The 22,787-nt window shown below is 44.8% G+C and overlaps 1 protein-coding gene across 9 annotated transcripts in view; it reads left to right on the top strand.

Annotated features, from left to right (window-relative positions):
• The window catches only part of Tenm2 (teneurin transmembrane protein 2), a 621,032-nt gene that overhangs the window by 336,990 nt on the left and 261,255 nt on the right, over positions 1 to 22,787 (top strand). For all 9 annotated transcript variants that reach the window (XM_047555832.1, XM_047555823.1, XM_047555824.1 and 6 more), the window contains one exon: positions 18,455 to 18,689. In XM_047555832.1, the coding sequence (XP_047411788.1) occupies positions 18,455 to 18,689 (235 nt within the window). The remainder of the gene's footprint in view (positions 1 to 18,454; positions 18,690 to 22,787) is intronic.

The raw sequence follows: 22,787 nt of genomic DNA on the forward strand, positions 1-22,787 counted from the left end.
TACCTCTCCTTCCTACTAGGGTCAGTGTGATGATGAATTAAAGTTCTCTATCTTATTTGTTTTTATTATTTTACTTTATTTGTTGCAGTACGGTGATCCCAGGGTATTGTGCCTGTTAGGCAAGTGCTCTATCACTGAGCTATACATCCCAGACCTTCTTATTTTTTTTATTTTGAGACAGAGTTGCCTGGGCTGGACTTGAACTTACAATCCTCTTGCCTCAGCCTCTGGAGTAGATGGGAACACAGGTGTCTGCCACCATGCCCAGTTTACATAAAGTTCTTAACAGAATTTAGCAGGTAGGATGTACTTTAAAAGGGTGTGAAAAAGGGTGGAATGAGACAGACATCATTACCTTATGTACATGTATGATTACACGAATGGTATGAATCTACATCGTGCACAACCATAGAAAGGAAAAGATGTACCCCGTTTGTGTACAATGAATCAAAATGCAGTCTCTTAAAAAAAAAGTTAGCTATTTTTAAAATTATTATCATCAGTATTGTTAATGAGTGAAAACAAATGTGATACAAAGTGCTGAGAGACTATAAAATATGTAAATATCCCAGAGACATTGGAGATAGCACCTTCTAGAAAGCTTCACTTGATCCAGAATTATCGAACTAAATCTAGAAACCAGGTTAGACTGAGACTAACTCCCCCAGAATACATTGTTTGCTGAGACCTCTTTATTTGGTTAGACTGAGAAAAGTTGTTTTCCAGAAGAATAAAATCTGCTCACATCATATTACATCCAATCTTACTATTAACCTCCAAATGTTTGGAATCCCCAGCACCCTACGACATTAATTGCTTTATTCTTAAACTATGGGAGAAACTCAGATAACCTGCCCGCTTTCTCTTTACCCCTAGAAGGGGAAAGATTCCAATTTTCTCTCCTGAAATTTTCTCTAGAATTGTTTTGACTTCAAATCATACTTCACTTGGTGACCAACAAGTAACCTGTTGGGAGTGTAGACGTGCTACATTGTCGTCACCTTTAAAAGCAAGGACTTGAAAAGGGTTGTTCCCCCTGGAAAACAAGTTCCAATGACAAGGAGGCCACTGATGTAACACAGAGAAAGGGCTGCTTCGGAGGAGGAAACTGGGACGAGGGAGTTTGGCTGGAGCAATGAGACCCGTGGAGCGCCTCTGGGTATCAACCAGACTGGCAGCGTGGTTCCCGGGAGGACCGCCAGGATAGCAGCTGCCTGTCTGACTCCAGGCTTGCCGCGCCCGCCCGGCTTCCGCCCTCCCACCACACTCTCCTTGCTCAGGACTCAGGACTCGGTTCTCCCCGGACTGGGAAACAGCTCCAGCCTGTGAAGCAGTGGCTTTGCAGGGCCTGGTATTTGTGCTGTGTGCATCGCAGGCAGCAGGGACCACTGCCACCCAGGAGGCGTAGCCTAATATTCGGCAGGACGGCGGCGCGGGCAGCACTGCCCTCGAATCGTCCAGGTAGGCAGAGTGATATTTTTTATTGACTGTGCTCCTGAAAGGTCAAGAAAAAGGTGGGAAGCAAAACGGAAGATGGCACTTCAGTTGTGTCACCTTAGAGTGGGAAAGGTCAGAACAAGGAAACACCTTAGGGACCAGGATCGGACCAGGGAAAGGGTGCGTCCCAGAAAGGCAAGGGGAAGTCAGGCATGACTACCCTCCAAGCGCAGGAACAGGGAGAGAAGAGTGTTGGTGGCGGAGTTTTCTGTGATGTGCATTTGTCAGCCTGTGGTCGCCTGTTAGAATTCTCACACTTCCACACTCTGCCCTTGTCCCCTCTTGGGGACAAGCTCTCATAAGCCAAAGTTCCTGTTCCGAGCTCAGGCAGTGTCACTTTTCTATACATCCCTCTCTTTTCCTAGTCCCCAGCCCCATCACGTAGGAGGTCCCCGGGCTCTGACGGACAGGTCCGACGTGGGTCACAGGTGCTGGAGCTGTGCAGACAGCTATGCTAATTACACCACACCTGTTTCCCCAGGTTAAGCCGTTGCTATTGGAAACTATGATCCAACAGGCAGTTTTTGCCACTCCCTACCAGTCATGTAACAGACTTTGGACTGGGGGCTCAGTCCCTCATGCAGGAGAACAAGGACTGTAAAGGGTAGACGTGATGGGGGTGAGATGGGGCAGTGGATAGCACCTGTGTATGATTCTAGGAAGTTCCAGGAGGTTCCCAAGGAGAGAAGTCAGTTGCACCTTCAGGGGAAGATGGTGGTCAAGGAAGTATTCCAGGAGGATCTGAGAGTTAAAAGATGAGAAAACATTTGCTGATTTTTGGCATTGGAGACACAGAGACTGGAACAGTCCAGGCCATTCTAGATGTCTGTGTAAAAGGCCAGCCCTCCATGCGGCATTCTATAAGTTCCTAAAGGCATTTCCCACTACATCCATGGTGACATGCGGAGTCATGCCATCATGTCCAGCAAAATGGCCATGATTTTCTCCATTTCTCTCAAGTCACATTCTGTATGCCACCAGCTACGTTGCTGAACTGTGAGCATGTGTTTTTTCTCTTTTTTCTTTCCTTTTTTTGCGGTACCGGGGATTGAACCCAGGGCCTTGTGCTTGCAAGGCAAGCATACTACCAACTGAGCTATCTCTCCAGCCCATTTTGCGTTTTTTCTAAATTTTTAAACACTTTTGCCTTCTTTTATCATTTTGTCCTTTTTTTTAATTTTAATTCCCAGAATCAACCCTTTCTTCTGTTGAACATTGCCTAAGACAGAAGATTCTCCTCCTGGGTAGCAATTTCCCTTCCTGAAAAATTGCCTCGTCCGCAGCCAGGAAGTAGAGCAGGTTGCAGAGGTCTGTAATTTGTTTCCCATCAACTAATAATCTTATTGTGATGAATAATGGAGGCCCGTTAATGTTTCAGCAAGGTTATGGACTGTGCTGAGCATCGGTGGAGACAGACAACTTTGCAGAGTCAAGCCGTTCTTTCTCCCTTCCACATGATTTGGTTCCTTCAACAGCTTGCAATAGACCCAAGAGCTTTAGCAAACAATATTCAAATGACTTCAAAAACAAAAATGATTCGCAATATGCCAATAGAACTTTTACACAGATGTTGATTCTTTCATTTCTATATAGTTTTTATTTTAAGTGTGTTTTTTTAAAGGAGGTGGCAATATGTTAGGTTTTTGAGTTTTGGGGTGGGTTCACCCCAAAGAACAGCCTGGGTGTCTCTGCTGGACCTGGCTCCTTGAAGGAAGACCCAAAGTACTCTGTCCTGCTGCATTCATTCTGGTGTTTAACTTTTATTGCTTTATTAAATTTTTTAAATTAACACACAGTGAGATGGGTTTTACTCTGTGCAGTTCTATGAATTTGAACACGTGTAGATTTCTGCAACCATGCCAGCTTGTAGGAACCCAGAACAGCTTTATCAACTCAAAACTGCCTCTGTGTTACTCTTGTGAAGTCACACACTTCCTTAATCCCAACCTCTTGCAGTCACTGATCTGTGACTATAGTTTTATCTTTTTAAGAATGTCATATAAACCTGGTACCACAGTACAAACCTGTAATTCCAGCTATTTGGGAAGTTGAGGCAGGAGGATTACAAATTCAAGACCTGCCTGGGCAACTTAGAAAGACCCTATCTGAAATAAATAAATAAATAAATAAATAGGGCTGGGGTGCAGCTCAGTGGCAGAGCACTCGTGGGTTCAATGCAAGGTATCAAAAAAATTTTTTCATATAAATGGAATTATTCAGTATGCAATCTTTGGAAACTGACTTCTCTCATTTGACCTGGTGCCTTTGAGTGTACCCAAGTGGTTGTGTGTATCAGTAGTCCATTCCTTTTTAAAAATTCAGTAATCCTTTAAATTGACAAATAAAATTATATGTATTTATGGCATGCACCGTGATCTTTTGCTATATGAATACATTAACATATCCATCACTCACAGAGGCAGCCTTTGTTTTGTGGTGAAAGTTATTGTCTCACCAATTTTTGAGTGTCCTCTGCATTGTTAATAATTCTGGTGGAGCCAGGCACAGCGGGGCAAGACTGTAATCCCAGTGCTTGGGAGGCTGAGGGGGTAAGATCACAAGTTCAAAGTCAGTCTGCACAACTTGGCAAGCCCCTGTCTTAAAATTTAAAAAGAGCCAGCAATGTAGCTGGGTGGTAGAGTACCCCGGGTTCCACCCACAGTAGTGAGAATAATAATAATAATAATATTGGCTCCTTTTGTTCCTGCTTCGTCTTCTGTCTTATGAAGGATGACTCTGTTCACTCTTGCACTTGTGAGAGGGCATCTGGTTGCTTTTACTTTTTAGTGATCGTGAACAGAACAATCTATAAATTTTCATGTGCAGGTTTTGGGTGAAGGTAGGTTTCCATTTCTCGAGGGTAAATGCCTAAGGTTGTAATTATGAAGTGGTGTGGTAAGTGCAACATCATAGAAAACTCTTTCCAAGAGTGGCCATTATCATTTTGCATTCCCACCAGCAATGTATGAGAATTCTCATCATGGTATTTTGATTGGCTTTCCTGTCTGTCAAAAAGTAAAATGTGTGTTTCTGGCATGATACTCTCTTTTGTCAAGTGCTGCTTCTGGTTAATTTCATAAGTCATTTATTTTTTCATTCCCTAATGAAACAGTCCTTGTATTTTCTGCCAGTTAACTCTTCTTTAAAAAGAAGCATAAGGTGTGTTTGCCTGCTTTTCTCGATTCTATTTATGGTTTCTTCTTTGGGTCAGGCTGGGTGTGTTATAATTATAAAAACATCTGAATGATGGGTATGTGCATTGTCCGTGGAATCGACATGATAGTGCTCAGGTACCAGAGGCTGTATGGAGAGATGGGGACTGGACCAGGTGGCAAAACCCCTTCATAACTTCCACTTCTGTATTTGCGTCTTGAAAGCAGATGCCTTGTTCATTTTTATGTGTGCAAAGAGTACCCCGAAAGTCACATGAATCCCGCTGCTCTCCCGCATAGACCCCCCTCAGCAATTCAGAATCCACAGCGGAGATTCTGAGTCTGAACCTTGCAGAGAAAGCCGGGTCGCTCGTGTATTCCGTGTGCATAATTGAGGACTCCAGTTCGCCTTGCTCTATTATCTAGAATTAAACACAAAAGACGGTTGATAAATACCACGTTCAGTTGAAAACACAAATGAATCAAAATGTTATAGTTTCTCTCCACAGGTAATAATTAACATTCTTGTGAATTTCTCTGTGTGCACAGAACATCCTTTAGATGGTAGTCTAGCAGGAAACCCAGCACACTGGGACACGTACTTGGGTAGACCCGGAATTGTGGCTTTGTCTTGGAAGATAACCTGGGGTTCCTGGTGGGCAGGGAGTTTGTGTATGATTTAATGATATGCATGTGTGAAAACTTTCAGAGCAATATGTCATAATGACCCATACAAAATCTTTGTATGTGAACCGAGGTGTAACTAAAAATGTGCATGGAAAAGTGAGATGTTTTGATAGTCAATAAGGACAAAGAGAAATAAAAGAATTAAGATGGAATCTGAGGCTTACATGAAAGATCAGTATAGGACATGGCTCTTGCATTACCTTCCTACAGACCAGGGACTTGGTACCACTAAAAGCCCTTGGATCCAGGGTCAGTACTCACTAATCAGTTGCCCAGTGAACATGTAAGCAATTGCAGACATGGATGAAGGACTGCATGAGAAATAAATGATTTTAAATGACTTGCCAAAGCTTAGGTGACGTGCCGCTGCTTTTATCCAAGGAATGTCATTAAAGAGAAGGCCAAAGGAATCTTTCGAGAGAAGTGTCACCTCTTCAGATTTCTCCCAGAGAATGCAAAAGACTTTACCAAGTGGCCACATGTGTGACTTCCCTGGGCTCTGTGCAAAGAGACATCCATAGGATGAAAACTCTCCAATCATATGCCATGAGAGATGCCCAGCGGCTTACGAAGATGACCTGTGACGGCTAATAGGACCAACTGGAGTCATTCACTGTGACGTGCCGCTACTGGCTCCCGCGTTCGACCCAGCACAGAGCAGCGTGGATGATCTCACACCCACCAGGCAGCCAGGAGATTCAAGGAAGCCATTGGGTTTCATCTGATCCATCTTAAAAGGCTTCCCGAAGGAGGCAGACGTCCACAGATCTTGTTTTTGATTTGCAGTCTCTTTGCAACACGGTCCTTTCTTCTTTACCAGTTCAATTGCTTTTTGTAGCACCAACCACACAGATGAATCAGGATTCACCCTGCCCAGGTGAGTCAGAGACCTTCAGCAAAGATTTTTTAATGCAATGGATTTGGGATGGCAAGAGAACATTTTTCAGGTGGCAGAAAGGGCCACAGGAGATCCTGTTAGTCAGAGTTTGGAAGTGAAATGTGTCATTCCCACTTGGGGAGTTGCAGAGGCCTCTGCTCTCCTTAGTTCCGTGGGGATTTCTGCTTGCGAAGCGTTCGTTGTCATGTTTGGGTTGCTGCAGGAAGAGAAAAATTTGCTATAGTTTTGAGTAAGATAAGAGTCTTGTGTTGACCAGGACACCCACAAAAATTTCTTTCTTGAATTTTGATCAAGTTCAGTCCTCTGAGGTTTACCCCAAAGCACGCTATGCCACAGCCTCTTAGGAACATGGTCATTTCTGTTGGATTTGGACATCCTTTCAACTCCTTTATCCTTACCCTACTTGTCAAGGTACAATTACTTACCTAGCCAATTAACCCAGCAACAATTTACGTTGCCTACAAATGTTCCAGCACCACGGATGTGACAATACTGTCTTTGTCTTCATGACACTTACTGTCTTCTACAGAAACCTAAGTTTTAAAAATACTGGATCCCAACATATAGCTAAGAAAGAAAGCAAAATAAGGAGGATACCACTGCTGAAGTTGAATTCCAAGATGACATTTGAGACCTTAGACATCCAAGGAGTGATCTACTAGGTTATCTGTGTCCCCAGGATAAGGCTCTAGCAAGTGCAAAGGACGTGGGGCTGAATCCTGCTTAGAGAGTTCCCAAATCAGGCAGAAGCCAGGGAGGATCCAGGGCCTTACTTATTTACTTTGGTGTTTTCTTTGAAAACCTATCTTCTTGCTGAGTGGAAGAGGCAGACCCAGGCTGATATTCTGAGCAGTCCCTACACACATGCTCCATTTAAAAAGCCTTGGCTTTTGCTACTGCCTGTGCCTGAATCATTGTTCTTCCACACAGTGGAATGGCACCCTCCCTTTATCCTTCAGGTCTCTGATCAAATGTCATCTTATCAGGAAACCTTCCCAGACCACACTATTAAACTGTCAGATAGGCAGTGTTAAAAATGGAAATTATTTTCTCCAGCAAATCTGATTATTGCACGTGAGAGATGACTCCCTCTCTACATTATGGGATTAAGAATGATCCCATGTGAGGTGATAAATACTAGCATGTTTCAGCAACCCAAGAAGCGCTGAGAAAACATTGCTAATTCATGACTTAAACCATCTAAATGTGATGAACGACTCAGGATGTCGCAAGCCACTCCACAGCGATTGCAGTGATAAGGCAACCTTCCAGGCTCATCAAGAGGGCAGGGAAACTCAAAAGCCCTAATTTTACCAGGGGCTTTTCATGCGAAATGGGGCCGTGCTTGGTGGGACCAGCGGCACTGAAGAAAACCTATGTCTTTCCTGTGCTGATATGCACAGGCAATAAAAGAATAGATCAAAGGAAAATAGCTACTATAAGGCACTTTAAATTGTCCTCCATCCCAGGGTTTTATTCCAATGTGTTTAAGCTGCAAGTGTGAAAAATAAGCACACTGATTATCTTAATATTCTATAAAACCCAGAACTACTGCAACTCATTAGTGGAAAGGGGACCCCTTAATCTAAATGGTGCTGTTTACCTTAAAAACATCTGGTCTCAGAAAGTTTTTTAAGTCAGCAAAATAATCAGCTTGGAATCACAGGTGCTGTGTCCCCCTCAAGAAAGAATTCGCATATTTGGGCAAAAGTAAATAAGTAAATAGTGACATTTCCTGAGTGTTCCCTCTCAGTAATGCGTTTTCTGAGTGCTTAGATGTACTGTCTCATTTAGCTCTCTACCAAGTCAGAAGTGTGATTCACCATCCTTTTATGGAGGAGGAAACAGAGGCCTACAGAGAAAGAGCCCCTCAAAATCCCTGGCTAAGTCCAAAAGTCCCCTGGGGGAAACTGGGGCGATGGGTACTTGAGGACCAGGGAAACCTCGGAAATGGCATCATGAACTGTGACCAGGAAGAAACCCACTTTTCCACCTCAGCACCGCAGGATCCAGGGCTCTGAACGACACCGACTCCTCTTCCTGCCGGAAACCCCTCCGCTTCACAAAAGGCTAGCCTTCCATTCCGGGGTCCAGTTTAGTTCTCGAGGTCGCTTGCATCCGGGGCTCTTCGGGTCGGGACAAGGAGTTTCCTCTTGTCATTCCCAGCTCTGCTGCTGGGTGCCTGGGCTCATGCTCCGCGCTCCCTAATGAGAAGGACCAGGAGCCCTGGGAGAGGTCTGATCCACTTTAATTTGAAGATAAAAACGACCCCAAGACAACTTTGAGAGAAACCAATAAACAATTATGAACAAAATCCAAAGGGCGCCTTCTCTCACAGTGCTTGAGCCACATAATCCTGGGCGATGGATGCTGCTTCAGGAAGCACTCAGATATTTGTTTTTCTTGGGTAATTACTTGCTCACGTGTGTGTGTATTCTGAAGACAAAGAAGTGTTCTGACAGTGTCCCTAGCAATATGCCCTACACCTCCCATTACTTCAGCTGTCACTTGACATGAAGGAGACGCAGCCCAAGGCCTGACATTCAGCTGACTTCTGTTTATATAGTATGGAGAAACTTTTGTTCCCTTGCCCTATAAGGCATGTACCAGGAGAGATTTGGGGAAAAGGTCACCTAGATAGTAAATAATTCTGCTGAGCTTTGAAGTGAAAATGCTCAAGGAACCTTTATCCCGTCCTTGCCATTTAACGGGGATGCCTCAGTCATTCTTGCTATTAATGAATGGTGCAGATCAGAGTCTGTCCCCACCATGCTGCTTGTCAGAGGCTCCATCAGAAATCAAAACCATATTTGATCTTTGTTTGGGTCCCTTTCCTGGGTTCCAGGAAAAGAATCATGGATATCTCAAAGAAAGAAGAAAGAAATGAAATACACCCCAAGGAAAACCTCGGTGAAGAGCTGAAGAATGGCATCCTGATGGATGAGAATTCTACTGGGGTGGCTTTTCTCCCTCCACCCCACGACAGTTGGGTCTTTGAAAAACCTATTATCTTTCATAGGTAGGGAAATATCCCAATTATGCCCAGCCTATTTTACAATAAGACCTTGAAAGATTCTGTGTTGTGCCGGGATGAGAGCAGTTTAAATTTTTGATGCAATTCTCTGCTTGGGAAAGTGATAATGCCGCTCAAATAACAGAAAGAGTATTTTCTGCTACAACGCAACAATCAACATAACGTCTGGGCATATTAATAATTTCACTTCTAAACTTTTCGACAGGGAGCTCATGGGTCTTAATAGTATTGTCAAGTTCCTTAGGGCAATTGAAAAACCCAAAACCATTACTTTCTACTGATAGGCTCGTCTCTCCCAGAGGAAGCCCAAATACCTAGGGTAATGTAGATTTATGGAAATGCTCACAGAGGCACTGCTCAGATGGAACTTTGCAATAAAAATCTCCTCTTTAGAAGGGCTCCTCTCCAGTATTTTAAGTGGTCTTGTGTGACTTAGAAAGTGTCCAGTGGAGTTGACGTTGACCTTAAGTCATGCTTTCCCATGATTAAGGAAAGCAAAGACTAAGCATGGTGCACGGTCAAATGATGGGCACCCGAGATGAAAGTCCTCCATCTGCGTGGGAACTTGCCCCATGTAGGCAGGATGGTCCTAAATAGGGCAATCATTCACCATTAAGTGCTTAAACCCTGGACAGCTGCTGACTCAGTGCCAAATGCAGCATTTTTCTGTGCCCCTCACCACCGCGTCCCTGCCTGCACCCCTCTGGGCTTGGGCTGAGCATAAGTCCCCCTCCCCTGAACCAGGAGGAAGCAGGCTCCTCCTCCATCCCTCAAGGGCCCTGATGGCTTTCCAGTGTCTCTCCCCAAAAAATACCAACAAGCCAGACCTGCCTCAGAGAAAGATGAGTTCGTTTCTTCAGGGAGAGGGAATCTGAAGTTGTAAAAAGTATGCCCCACCTGAGATCTGACCGTGGTTGGCTGCAGGAGGCCATGCAACAGACAGACGTCGCGGTCTTTAAAAAGCAGAAGGATCAGCACTTCCACGAAACGTCCCTCATAGGCAAATCCATAGGAAGAAGAAGTAGACAGCATCTGCCCGAGCCTGCGGGCGGGGAAGCTCAGGGGTGGCGTGTCCTTTGGGGGTGATGGAAGTGTCTGGAAGTTAGACAGTGGTTGGGGTACACAGCTAAGATATATTAAATATACTAAATAGAGTTAATATGTTAAATATTAAAGAACTACGGTAAAGAAACAAATACTGCTTTAAAAAGATGAATTTTTTTATATCTCAATAAAGCCATTTGAAACAAAAAAGAAATGGTTAGCACAGCCAAGAACAAAAAACCAAAAAAAAAAAAAAAAAATTGAAGACAGAGGGGTTCAAAGCCACTTTCTCTCTGTATCCAACTGTCTCCCTGTTAAAGAACCTTTTCAGGGCAGTAAAAATTAGGAGAATTAAGCATGTCCCCTTGTAATTCCAACAAGAGACAGAAACATTCAAAGGACAGAGGTGGGAATCTGCTCTGATCCCTCTCCATGAGACTCTCCAAATATAACCTGCCCCCAGGGACATGGGCCGTCCATTCATCCATTCAGCACACTCTCTATACCTACCAGGCCCCGTGACTTTGTGCTAGGGATGTAAAAACAGGACAGACAGCCCCTGTGTGGAGGAGCTGGCAAGGCAGTGGAGAGCACAGAAGAGCCCAAAAATAATTTAAACAAAAAGAGATGTACCCCGTGTGCAAAGATGGCACCCAGCAGAGACAGCAGGACACCACAGTGCCACGCGGGATTGGAGGGGCCAGACTTCCATCCCTTGACCTCCCCCCACTCCAACTGCCTCACCTTGAAGAGGGAGAACAAAATCTACTCTGAAGGTCATTGTAAGTTTTAAATAAGACGAGATAGGCAGACTACTCAGCATACAACTGGTGCTTATGAAATGGGGCTGTCGTTCCCAGAGGGTCCAAGATGTCCCTCCAGCCAAGTCTTCTCGAGTACAGGTAGAGCTGACAGAACTTGAGCTTCCGAGCCCGCACGTGATTGCTCCTTATGACAGTAATTCCCGTGCTCCTGCCAGGCGATGCTGATCTGTGTGTCAGCGTGAGGCACTTGGGTGTTTTTTCCTCTGAGGTCATATATTTTGTGTAAGCAAGAGAGCGATAAATCATTCCTTCGCGAGCACCGCCCTTCCCTGCCGGGCCTTCTGCTGAGGCTGAGCAGGCCCTTTCCACCAGGGAAGCTCCTGGGGCAGGACAGTGGTCCCTCTGCTGAGGGGCCCCGGCCCCAGCTGGAGCAAGCTCTAGGAAATGAGAGAGCGGATAAAATCTGGCTCAGACCTTCATCCCTTCTCCCGCTTCCCCTTTACTGGGAAAGGCTGCAGCGAGCTGTAGCAGGGGCCAGCTATACCGAGGGATCAGTGAAATACTGTAGGCAGTTCACCTGCCCTGTGAAGCCAGCAATGCACACGTGCGCCAGGAGCAGAAAATAAAAGTCCCTTCTGTGGGGACAAATCATTCTGTAGCCATTAAGGCAGGGAAGGAGGGAGCGAGCTGCATTTTGGAAGTGCCCAGTATTTAGAGACAAATAAGGAAATCTCTTTCCAAACACTGAAAGAGACTGGACTTGGACCACTTCCCCATCCCTCTGTCCCCAGGGGGCTGGTGAAATACCTCCGGTCAGAAGAGGGCAGGACAAGCCAGGGCGGAGTGTGCCCTTGGCTCAGCCTCTGACAGACCTAATTGCAACTCGTCCCTCATGCCACTGGTTCTGGGAGCCGGGGACACAGCGTGGGGGAGGGCCTTTGGGAAGGCATAAAAAAGAGATGGCACTGCAGTTTGGCTGTTCTGGCCTATTTCTCCCAATTCCAGCAGCATCAGGAGGCAGAGCAGAGCTTTGAGGTGGGCGAGCCCTCCAGATTCTCTCAGATTCTGTTCTGCCATTCAACGTGTGTACAAAGAAATGAGTCAAGCCAGTTTTCCTCTGTGCATGCTAGGTACCCATCACCCAAGGCCAGGGGCCTATTTCTTCCCTGTTGAGTGTACTCTTTCCCCACGTTTCTTTGCATGTGGTTAGAAGAAGAAGAGATCCTGGAATCAGAGAGTAGGTCTACCACTTACTAAGCTGTGCAACCTTTGGCATGTATGTTACTTAACTTCTCTGAACCTTACTTGCTGGATCTGGGGAATAGGGATGACAAGTGGTCGATCTAATAACAGTGAGTGGGAATATACTAAAATCACTTATGCTCAGGACTTAGCAGGGAGGATTTCACTCATAGCAACCATAGTATTATATTGGGTTTTCATTAACAGCGATTGTTTTATTTATGAAAATGGAACAGTTCTGAGTCCCAAGTTTTATTTTGTGACACCCCCCTCAGAGATACACTTTGGGGACTGCCTGTATCAGAGCCCCAGGCTATATCTCTTAGTCCCTCTGGCCTTCTTCAGGCTGAGTCTGAAGTTAGAAGGGTCTGCAGTGGGTGATTTTCCCTCCATTGGTCCATCTGACATCTTCCTCCAAGAGCCAGGGCAAGCGGGACCCACGGCATGCCAGGAGATGCTCACCATTCCAAACCTCAGCACCATGCTCGCCCTGGCCACCGATACTATTATCGGCTTCTTTAATTATGCCAAATAATCCTATATCATGATACCATGTATTAATAGCTTACTACGTCCCATAAATTGTGCTCAGCTTCTTGTCTGTAGATTCTCATCTGGTTCTCCCAACAACTATGCCCGTGAGTCAAAAGTCTCCATCTGTCCCACAGGTAAAGACTCCAACACAAGGTTTGCAGCTTTGCAAGGGCCACACATCAGGGGAAGTGGTGGAGCAGAGAGTCCCAGCACCCACCAGCCTGGCTCTCTGCAGTACACCCGCCCGCCTTGGTTCTAACCAGAGGCTGTTTTTCTGGAAAGTCCTCACCCCCAGTTCCCTTTGGCTCCCACACAAGGTCAAATTTCAGGAGAGTGCCCCATGCCAGTTTTCATCAACGGAGGCTCCAAGGTCTCTGCCAACACCAACCCACTTCTAGCATCTTCAGACGACCGTCAAGAAGGAACTTGCCCCAGAGAGGTGGGTCCAGAGAAGAAGGCAGAGAGTTTGTGGTTAATTTATCAATGCTTACAGACCAACCTGGGCACGCCGCCCCCGGCCATGAGTGATTTATTAGCAGTGAGGCAGATCCCTACTTTTTTTTTTCCTTCATACACTTTATCATTGTTTTTAATCACCAGGAAAAATTGGTGCAGACTATCAAGCAAGACAAGGCTGTCTCAGTGTGTCCCTCCTCCCCCTCCATACCCTCACCCTTGGCAACAGCAGACCCAGACGAAAGGCCTGCCCTAGCTGTTTATTTAGGCAGAGTACAACAACAATAGCCAATTATTAACAATTTACTTCCGTAGCTCCCCACCCCAAATTCTTTCTTGATGTTTTCTTAAAACGTGGGTGTTGGTTGTTCCCACTTGTACTTGAGCAGCTTGCCATAGTCAATGCCAGAGTGGATGCAGGCCGCCATCTTTGTTGGAATGGGTATCATCACTCCACAAAGCCATGCTCTATTTTTCTTCAGACTCCACTGTCAACCGGTAAGCATTTAAGCAGGGCAAGACACATGGTTGACTTTCTCGTCAAAGTCAACCAGCACAAAAAGTGTGCGACACAGCTGTGGGAACCATGCTGTGGCAGGACAGTGGTGGTGTTCATCCAAACACTTCATGTTCAAATTCCTGGAAGCACCTGCCCCATAAAGCCACTCATCTTTTCTAGACTTCTTCCTTCTTTAGTTTTAAGTAAAGAACCAATGCAATAGTTCTCTCTTGCTAGGACTAAAAGCCGCCCAGCAACTAAAAATAACTTCCAGGTTCTCCGCTCAAATAGGTGCCATATGATAGGTCGGCACCAAGGTTTCTAAGGACAATTGCCTTTGCAGACTGATAGCATTCTTATTAGGTTGGTACTGTGTGAGCATTAATGTTATGCAGTTGTTTGTGATTAAATGGCATTATTATGTGATTTTATATTTATGTAATAGGAGAGCCATAAATAATACACACATTAATTAAACCCAACAAATACGGAACTTAGCATGGATGTGAGGGCTCCTTCATCAAGGTGAGTTCCGTGTTGGTTTCACCATGGATGGAAGACATCCAAAATTTTGGAGAGGGGCTTTTCATATATTTTGGTTTCTTGGGAAGTTGTGAGGCATCTTGTCAGTCATTGTGTGTATTTTTGAAATGGGAAAAACTTCCCAGCCAGTAAGTATGGCAGATAACTGTAATGAAAGCTGATGAAGGCAAAATGTACGTGGGACAAATGGTCATAGCAGAGGTCGTGTCATCCTGGAGACACATACCCACACTGAATACCAGGTACCCAAGGTCGAGCTGGGAGCCAACAGCACAGAAGCACAAGGAGGAGAGGACACAACGGGCATGACCAGCAGGGACAGTAACAGGGATGACGAGGTTGATGGCACACTGCACAAGAGACCAAGGGCATCCACCTCTACCCGGCTGCTGTTATGCGGGAATACAGACTCAGCGTTTTGATTTTGATTTTTGTCCCAGAAGTCAGAAATTTGGAATGTTCCACAGAATAATGACTTTTAATTTTTGATCATATTCAGATTGAGGGCTACTGATCTATTACTTGTGACCTGGATAAGTCAAGTCTAGATTTACTTTTGCTACAAATCTGAGCTCCTTGAAAAATGCCATTATGTCTTATCCATCCCTTTATTCCTGAAAGAACCAAACGTGGGTGCTATGCACATGGTTTGGGGAGCTTGCCCACCACTGGGTAGTATATTAAGCACTTGACATTCACCCTTTCACTCTAACTTTCACGGCAACCTTAGCAGATAGTTTATGCTACCTGTCACCCTTCGGCAGTAGGATAAGTGAGACTACCCCAGTGAGGTAGCATGCTCAGGTTCATGCAGCCAGAAAGTGGCAGACCTGATCTTTGAGCCTGGCTCCTGAGAGGTTCTGTGCTAACCTCCAGCCAAATGCCCCTCCTGGACATTCCCACATCACATCACATCCCCAGGGTGGCACTCACTACTCTGCTGTGCTTCTTTTCCTCCTTCCTCCTCCACCTACTTCAAACTATGACTGTTGAATAGACAGGTGAGCAAATAAAATCAACATCACTGTGGATATGAGTGATGATAATATGGTAAACATCTTCCTGAGGATGCTGAATAATTTGGGGGTTTAGTTGTTATCAATAACTACATTTATTTGCAGTGAAATAGAATGTTGTTTCCTAGGAGGAGAGAGTGAGTGGAAAATTGAGTATTCTGTCATCTGCCTTTCCTCTTCTTTCTCCATGTCTTCCTGGAAGTTCTAAACCTTTTCTTTAGAAGAACGAAAAGAGAACTTGACCTCCTTCCCAGCAAACTGGGAAATTTACCATGCTTTCTATTTGAAACAGATCACGTAGTACCCAAATCAGAGCATCCACTCCCCGGGGCGCTACCCCGGGTCCCACAGCCAGGGGAATTCTGCCCACACACGAGGCAGACGGACAGAGAACGGCCACATAAGTGGGAGCCAGCCAGGAAACTTAGCTCAGGGTGAATACCCAGGAAGCAGAAGGGTCTGCCAACGCACGTAGTGAATTAAGTCCCTCCCACGGCCTCTTTGTACTGGGGAGAGTGTGTGGTCTGGAGGCTGGGGCTGGGGTGAAGGAAAGCCAGGTCTCGGCAGAGGAGGTGCATTCCCACTTCTGCATTGACTCACCCCATCTTCCCGCAGCAAGTCCCATAATTACCTGACTAATGGGGAGTAGTGACACCACTTGGATGGGAGTTGAGAGAAGGAGAAAGAAAGGCAAGAGAATTCATTAACCACATGCGAGGGGCTCAGAGTGCATCTCTGAGGGATCATTATTACATCATTCACCCCCTTCCCTGCCTCCTTCCACCAACATGAGACAGACAAATGCTAAATAACCATGTAATAATATATTATTCGACAGACAACAATGCCAGAAAATATAATAGCGTGCTACAGCTATGAAACTCCCCCAAAGATGTATTTAAAGTGTCACCGATGCATAATGTAAAACATGAATTATAGGTTCATTTGGAGGGCACGATTTAAAATCTATACAACGGCACTGTGGCATTTCCCACCGGGTTTCAGCTTCGGTTGTCTTTTTACTGATGTTATTCGGTGACTTCGTCCCAGAGAGGCAAACTTCAAGAAAGTGGTTTCCACCGTATTTCTCTGCCTGTCTCTGTTGGTTGTGGTGGTCTCCACACCTCCGTCTTTTTGACACGTTGTCTTTCCCTCGGGATGCTTCGGCAGGCTTCGCAGGAACCCCAGAATGTAGATTACACCTTTTGGAGATGGAGCCCGGCCACATAAGGAGACAAGTAGTTGAAATTTGTGTCAAATTGCTTGTTTAAATGACTTGAGCCAACTTCTTCAAGCCAGGACAGCAGGGGCTGAGGATTTTAAAAGTTGGCAGGGGCCAAAATGACAAGGCTCAGCAGTCACCTGGTGAGCTGCCAGCCCTGCCTGGAGGCTTCAGAAAAAATAAACTTTCTCAAAGGACACAAATTAAAAGTCATGTTTCAGCATCCATTAAAGCGAAATTATAGGCTTACTTCTCAGAGTGGACCACTTTCGATTTCATTCTGCTTAAAAGATTTCATCGTGGAAATCGGGGACCAGTTGCTGCATAAACCTCACGTGAAGCTGTCCTCTGGGGTTGATAGGTACACGGGGATATTTCCAGATGTGGAGTTCTCGTGTGCTCATTTTTCTTGCGAAGATAGAGGATTTCATTATTAAAAACAGGATGCAACCTGAAGTGAGGATCACGGTTTGAAAACATCTCCCCTGGCCTTCTCGGGAGACTCAGTCCTTGGGGCTCATCTCTCAGAGGAGAGAAGTTATCAACTCACTGATCAGAGTAGACTCCCGGAGGTGTTTGGTTGACTCTCCAGAAACACTTGTACATACAAACATTGCATTTCTGTGCATATTTACTTGCTTATTTATCAATTTATTTTGAATTAATTGTCAAATCTTAAAATTTCACCCACAAGTCAGATCTTCAGTTTTTCTAGCAAAAGGAGGAATCGAATCTGCCTTGATGCCTTACACGTTTGCACGTGGCCACACGGGCATTGGGGTGTCTGCCACTTCACTGTCCTGTCTGACCCCACCACCTGCCATACCATGTTCTTATTTCCTTTAGAAAGATTCATTTTTAATTTTATGCTTAGTTGACACACAAGAATTGTACATATTTATGGGTTACAATGTGACGCTTCCATACTTGTATGCTTTGTGTCATGAAAAAATCAGGGTAATTAACACATCTGTCACCTCAGATATTTTATCTTTGTGGCAAAACATTCAAGATCTTTTTTTTTTTCCTTCGGTACAGGACATTGAACCTAGGGTGCTTTACTATGTAGCTACATCTCCAATTCCTTTTAACATTTCATTTTGATACAGGATCTCTCTAAATTGCTGCAGCTGACCTCAAACTTGAAATCCTCCTGCCTCAGCCTCTTGAGTTATAGTTATATAGGCTTATAGTTATATAAGTTATATAGTTATATAGTTATGTAAGTTATATAAGTTTTATAGTTATAGTTATATAGGCTTATAGGCGTGTACCAGGGCCTCTGGCCAAAATCCTCTCTTTTAGTATTTTGACATACACATGATTATTGACCATCATTACCCCACTATGCAGCAGAATACCAGAACTTCTCTCTCCTAACTAACTGTACATATGTGCCCATGACCAATCCCTCCCCATCTCCTGCTTCCTCCCTGGTCTCTGGTAACCATTATTCTACTTCCTCCTTCCTTCAGGTCAACTTCTACTTTTTCAAGGGTGTGTGCAGTGTACAGATTTACCAGGAAATGGGGTGGAAACTTGTCACAGCAATCCTCAACCTTGAGTCTTGCGTTCCTCTTCTCGCAGTAATGATATGTTCCAAATAATTCCACGGGTCATCCCTCATCAACTTGATTTTGCTCACCTCGTCCTTCATTGGATGCATATGGATCAATGCAAATGAAACTATGTCACGCATTTGTAACTAACCCTGGGCTTTCTGCAGTCTCACCTGTGCCTCTGGTTTGTGGAACTCCAAGGCGGTCAGCATAGGGATTTGGGTTGCAGACGCCCCTCTGTGGGTTTGCAGAGTGCCTGAGGCTGGGATGGACAGGTGCTGACAGCTCTCTCCTTCCTCTTTTTCAGGCCCTCCAAACCACCACAGCCAGTCCACGCTGAGGCCCCCTCTCCCGCCCCCTCACAACCACACGCTGTCCCACCACCACTCCTCCGCCAACTCCCTCAACAGGAACTCGTTGACCAACCGGAGGAGTCAGATCCACGCCCCGGCGCCGGCGCCCAATGACCTGGCCACCACTCCGGAGTCAGTGCAACTTCAGGACAGCTGGGTGCTGAACAGCAACGTCCCCCTGGAGACCCGGTGAGTCCCATCCCTACTTGGAGCTCTGCCAGTGACCCTCGCCTTGACCCTGAGCCACCTATACACGGCCACTGGGGGATCTCAGCCTTCTAGTGGAAGGCAGACCCTGACATGAATAGCAGACAGGCTGGGCCCCTCCTATTCCCTTGGTAATTCGACCCTGGGCGGTGGGTTGATAGGTATTTCTTTGTTCACACGTGTCTCCTTTTAATGCTTGTTTACTCTCTTAGACAGCTCTTGTGTACCCAACTAATAGAATTAGCATAACATATTTTTACTCAAAGGCTCATGGGAAACATGCTTATAAGGGTATATTGACTGAAAGCTGCTGATAAATTATGCATTTGGCCTTTCTTGAAGTAATAAATGAAGACTCATTTGAAATTAAGTGTTTGGGGAGACCTTGAGAAACAATCTCTGATTCCAGACTGACAGAAGTATAATTTTAATTTATATTTCATCCAACATGCAGTCTCACTTTAATCCCTCCTGTACACACTAACAGCTTGATGCCTGTGGGCCAAACAATAATGTATAAAAACAAACAAGAAAAAAAGGGCAGCATTGATGTCAGCCGGGAAGAGTTTGAAAATGATCTCCAGGTCTGGCTTTGTTCTGTTTTGCCTTTCCTTCTCCCATCTTTCCACCTTCACTCTGGTCTTCCAAAGCCACGTGTGCCTTAATGACCCGCGGGAAGACCCTTGGGTCATAGCAAGGTGGGCTGGGATATGATTGACAGCGAGGGCTGCGAGCGGATTGGCCAGGCATTGAAACAGCCTTGTGGCTCCGCCCACGACTCCGTCAGGGTTTCTGGGCTCCGGTTGCTATTGTTTTCTTGTCTGGAAGGACCATGGAGACTCACAGAGAAAAGGGCAAATTCATGTTGGCCCTTCACAAAGTTCGCAGTTTGTAAACTTTAATAACTTAGGTGTTGAGAAAAAGACAGAAATAATCTGTAATCTTTCTGGTAATGGCCAGTGGATTTTCTGCACACAACTGGAAGCAGTTTCATAAGCTGTAGCATTCAGGGCCGTTTCTTGTCTCTGACGTTTTTGGTTTTTGTAAATAAGATCTTGAACATTAATGTATGGTATATCCTTGTCAGTATAATCACACCAAACTTGAGTTAATCTTATTTTCTGACAATTATAGGTTATTTTTAAACATGCCCACACTCTTCATCTTAGAAGCTTAAAAGATGTCAAGTCAATAAAAACTGTTTGTATGTAGTATATACCGTCTTGAATTTAAAATCTGCACTGTTGTAATGCACTGAGACGGCTGACCAGAAGCAACTGGTCAACCCGCCTGGACTGGGAATGTTCTGGGTCATGGTAGTCCTGCAGGCTGCATGAGATTCTCTCACTTTCCTCCTCCCCATGAACTTCCCTAGAGTGCGTTGGGCTCAAGTCAACCTATTTTTATGTTTATAAATGATTATTTGGAAAACAGTTTCTGGGAAGAAGGGCTACCTGGCAGATTAGATGAAGGAGAAGAGGCCCACCAACCCCATTAGCAGTTTTGATAGGGCTAAGCTGGACATTCATGCCTGCAAGTATTATCTCTTTCAATCCCAAAAGCAATCCAGCAAGGTCGGAGGGGACTGCTATATTGCTGTTTGAAAGGTACAGAACCCAGATGTAGAGCGACGAAGTCACCTGCACGAATCGTATGGCTTCAGGGAGGCAATAAATTAGAAGTCACCTTGCATGGACCCATCGCATTCCCTACCCAGGAAGCAAGGTGATGAGATGTTGATGGGAGAACGATCGCAAACCTACATTGCAGCCCTAATCGGGACATTTACAGGGCCAGATCCAGCAGAGTGTCTGCTCTTTGCAGGGTCTCCCCTCTGTGATACAATCGCATGCGACATTTAAACATCAACCCAAAGACATCTCCCAGCTCCTGATGTAATTGTGTGGCACCCCGGGTGGTTTGCTTTGAATAATCATTCGTAATAAAATGTCCTCTTGACAAACATCTGGTAGACGGTCCCACAAAACCAGCAGGTCCTTTTCCTGCTTTCCTGAAGTTAGCTCTTGCAGAATTTACTTTCCAGATCTCTAGAGTCCTTCTGCACATCTTTTAGATATGGGCATTTCTTGAAGGCTTAGGACTCCTGAATGATGCCTTCAGAAGAGGCAACTCAAAGACAAAATTTAGCAGGTAAATAAGAGTGCTGAATCCATGAAGTCTACCAGAAAGGTAAAAACAAATGAGAACAGCATCTGCATGTCCTTTGACAAGAATGAGAGAATGTCAGGTCTTCTGATGGGACCAGGATCAGAAATCAGGCAGTGTGCAAAATTTGGCAAATCTGTGAAACTGCTCATGGAACTGAGTACAAAGGATTTGGATGTGAAAGGGGACATGAGATCCGAGGGCTTGGGCAGTAGTCTATAGAGTTGCTGGAATTGATGATTCTCTTTTAAATATTACTAATTTCCTTTCTTAATAGCAAATATTTTTGAGTCACTTCAGTGGGACAAGAACAGTGTTAGATGCAGAGGAGGTGATAGTACAACATGCATCATCCGCTATGACTCTCACATACTGTAAAGGAGGAGATTGTTAAATAAACAAAAAGATACTGCAGCATACACAATAAAAGAGTGTAAAAGTTACAGTGGTTGAAAGAAGGAATTAACTCTTCCATAAATGTCATGAGAAGTTTCACAGGTGAAGGGCCGCTTGGGCTGGGTTTTGAAGGATCAGTAGAAGTTCACCTAGTAGAAAAGCACAGTATTTAGCATATTATTTCTTCCCATTCCCAGCTTTGTTCATGTATCCTGGCAACTGAGAACTGAACAAATTTACTCACTTAAATGCTGAAACACCGTTGGTTTAATGATGTCATTTTCTTACCTGTGAGAGAGTATAAGTATGGGAATCCTTCTTGGTAGGGGTGCAATGCCATATTAGGATTCACATTCCTATCCTATGTCAAATAAGAAGGGGTTAATCACTTCCTGGAGAGAGAGAGTCATTAAAGGAAAGAGGTTCTGAAGGCTGATGGTGTGTGCTCACTGATTTAGAAAACCCAGTGGATATTCACAAACATCTTCACTGTGCCTCTCTGGTTAGTGCAGACCTCTGGGTGCGGGGAAGGAGTCCTGAGGTAACAAGCAGGCCTTCTGCCAGGCCCAGAAGCTGGAGGCCCCCTGCCGGAGTTTCCCGAGGCTGTGGGTGGTGGGCCCTCGCCTCCCTGTGCTGCTCTATGGCTTCCTCATCAGTCTTATGGGGCTCGCTAGACCCTCTCTGAATCATGCTTTTTCCTTTTTTTTTTCTATGACAAGTAGAATCAGGGGTTCTGATGAAGGAGACAGAGCTAGAAAATAGAACTGATTTTTTTCTTTTTCATATATGTGTTCTTTTTAGATAAACATGACAGTAGAGTTTATTTGGACATACCACGCATACCTGGAGCACAACTTCCCGTCCTTGTGGTTGTACATGATGTGGAGTTACAGTGATCGTGTGTTCATAGATGAAAGTAGGAAAGTTATTTAGGATTTAATACAAGACAAAAGAACATGTGAGGATAGCTCTAGATCAATGTTAATCTTAAAAAAGAACAGCGTGTATAAATTTCCACTACCAGAAACACTCCATTTACATATTAACCCTAATATAACCCTGGAAAGCAGTATGGAGAATCCTCAGAAAACTTGGAATGGACACATCTTTTGACCCAGTTATCCCACTCCTTGTTTTATACCCAAAGGACTTAAAATTAGCATACTACAGTAACACAGCCACATCAATGTTTATAGCAGCTCAATTCACCATAGCTAGATTGTGGAACCAACCTAGATGCCCTTCAATAGATAAATGGATAAAGAAACTGTGGTATATATACACAATGGAATATTAATCAGTCATAAAGAAGAAGAATAGTATGGCATTTGCAGGTAAATGGATGGAATTGGAGAATATCATGCAAAGTAAAATAAGTCAGTCCCAAAAAACCAAAGGCTGAATGTTTTCCCTGATAAGTGCATGATGATATATAATGGGGGTGGGGGGTGAGGGTGAGAGAAGAATGGAGGAACTATAGATTATGTAGAGGGAAATGAGAGGGAGGGGATTTGAAAA

The sequence above is a fragment of the Sciurus carolinensis genome, chromosome 6, assembly GCF_902686445.1.
Source record: "Sciurus carolinensis chromosome 6, mSciCar1.2, whole genome shotgun sequence".
Taxonomy (NCBI): Eukaryota; Metazoa; Chordata; class Mammalia; order Rodentia; family Sciuridae; genus Sciurus; species Sciurus carolinensis.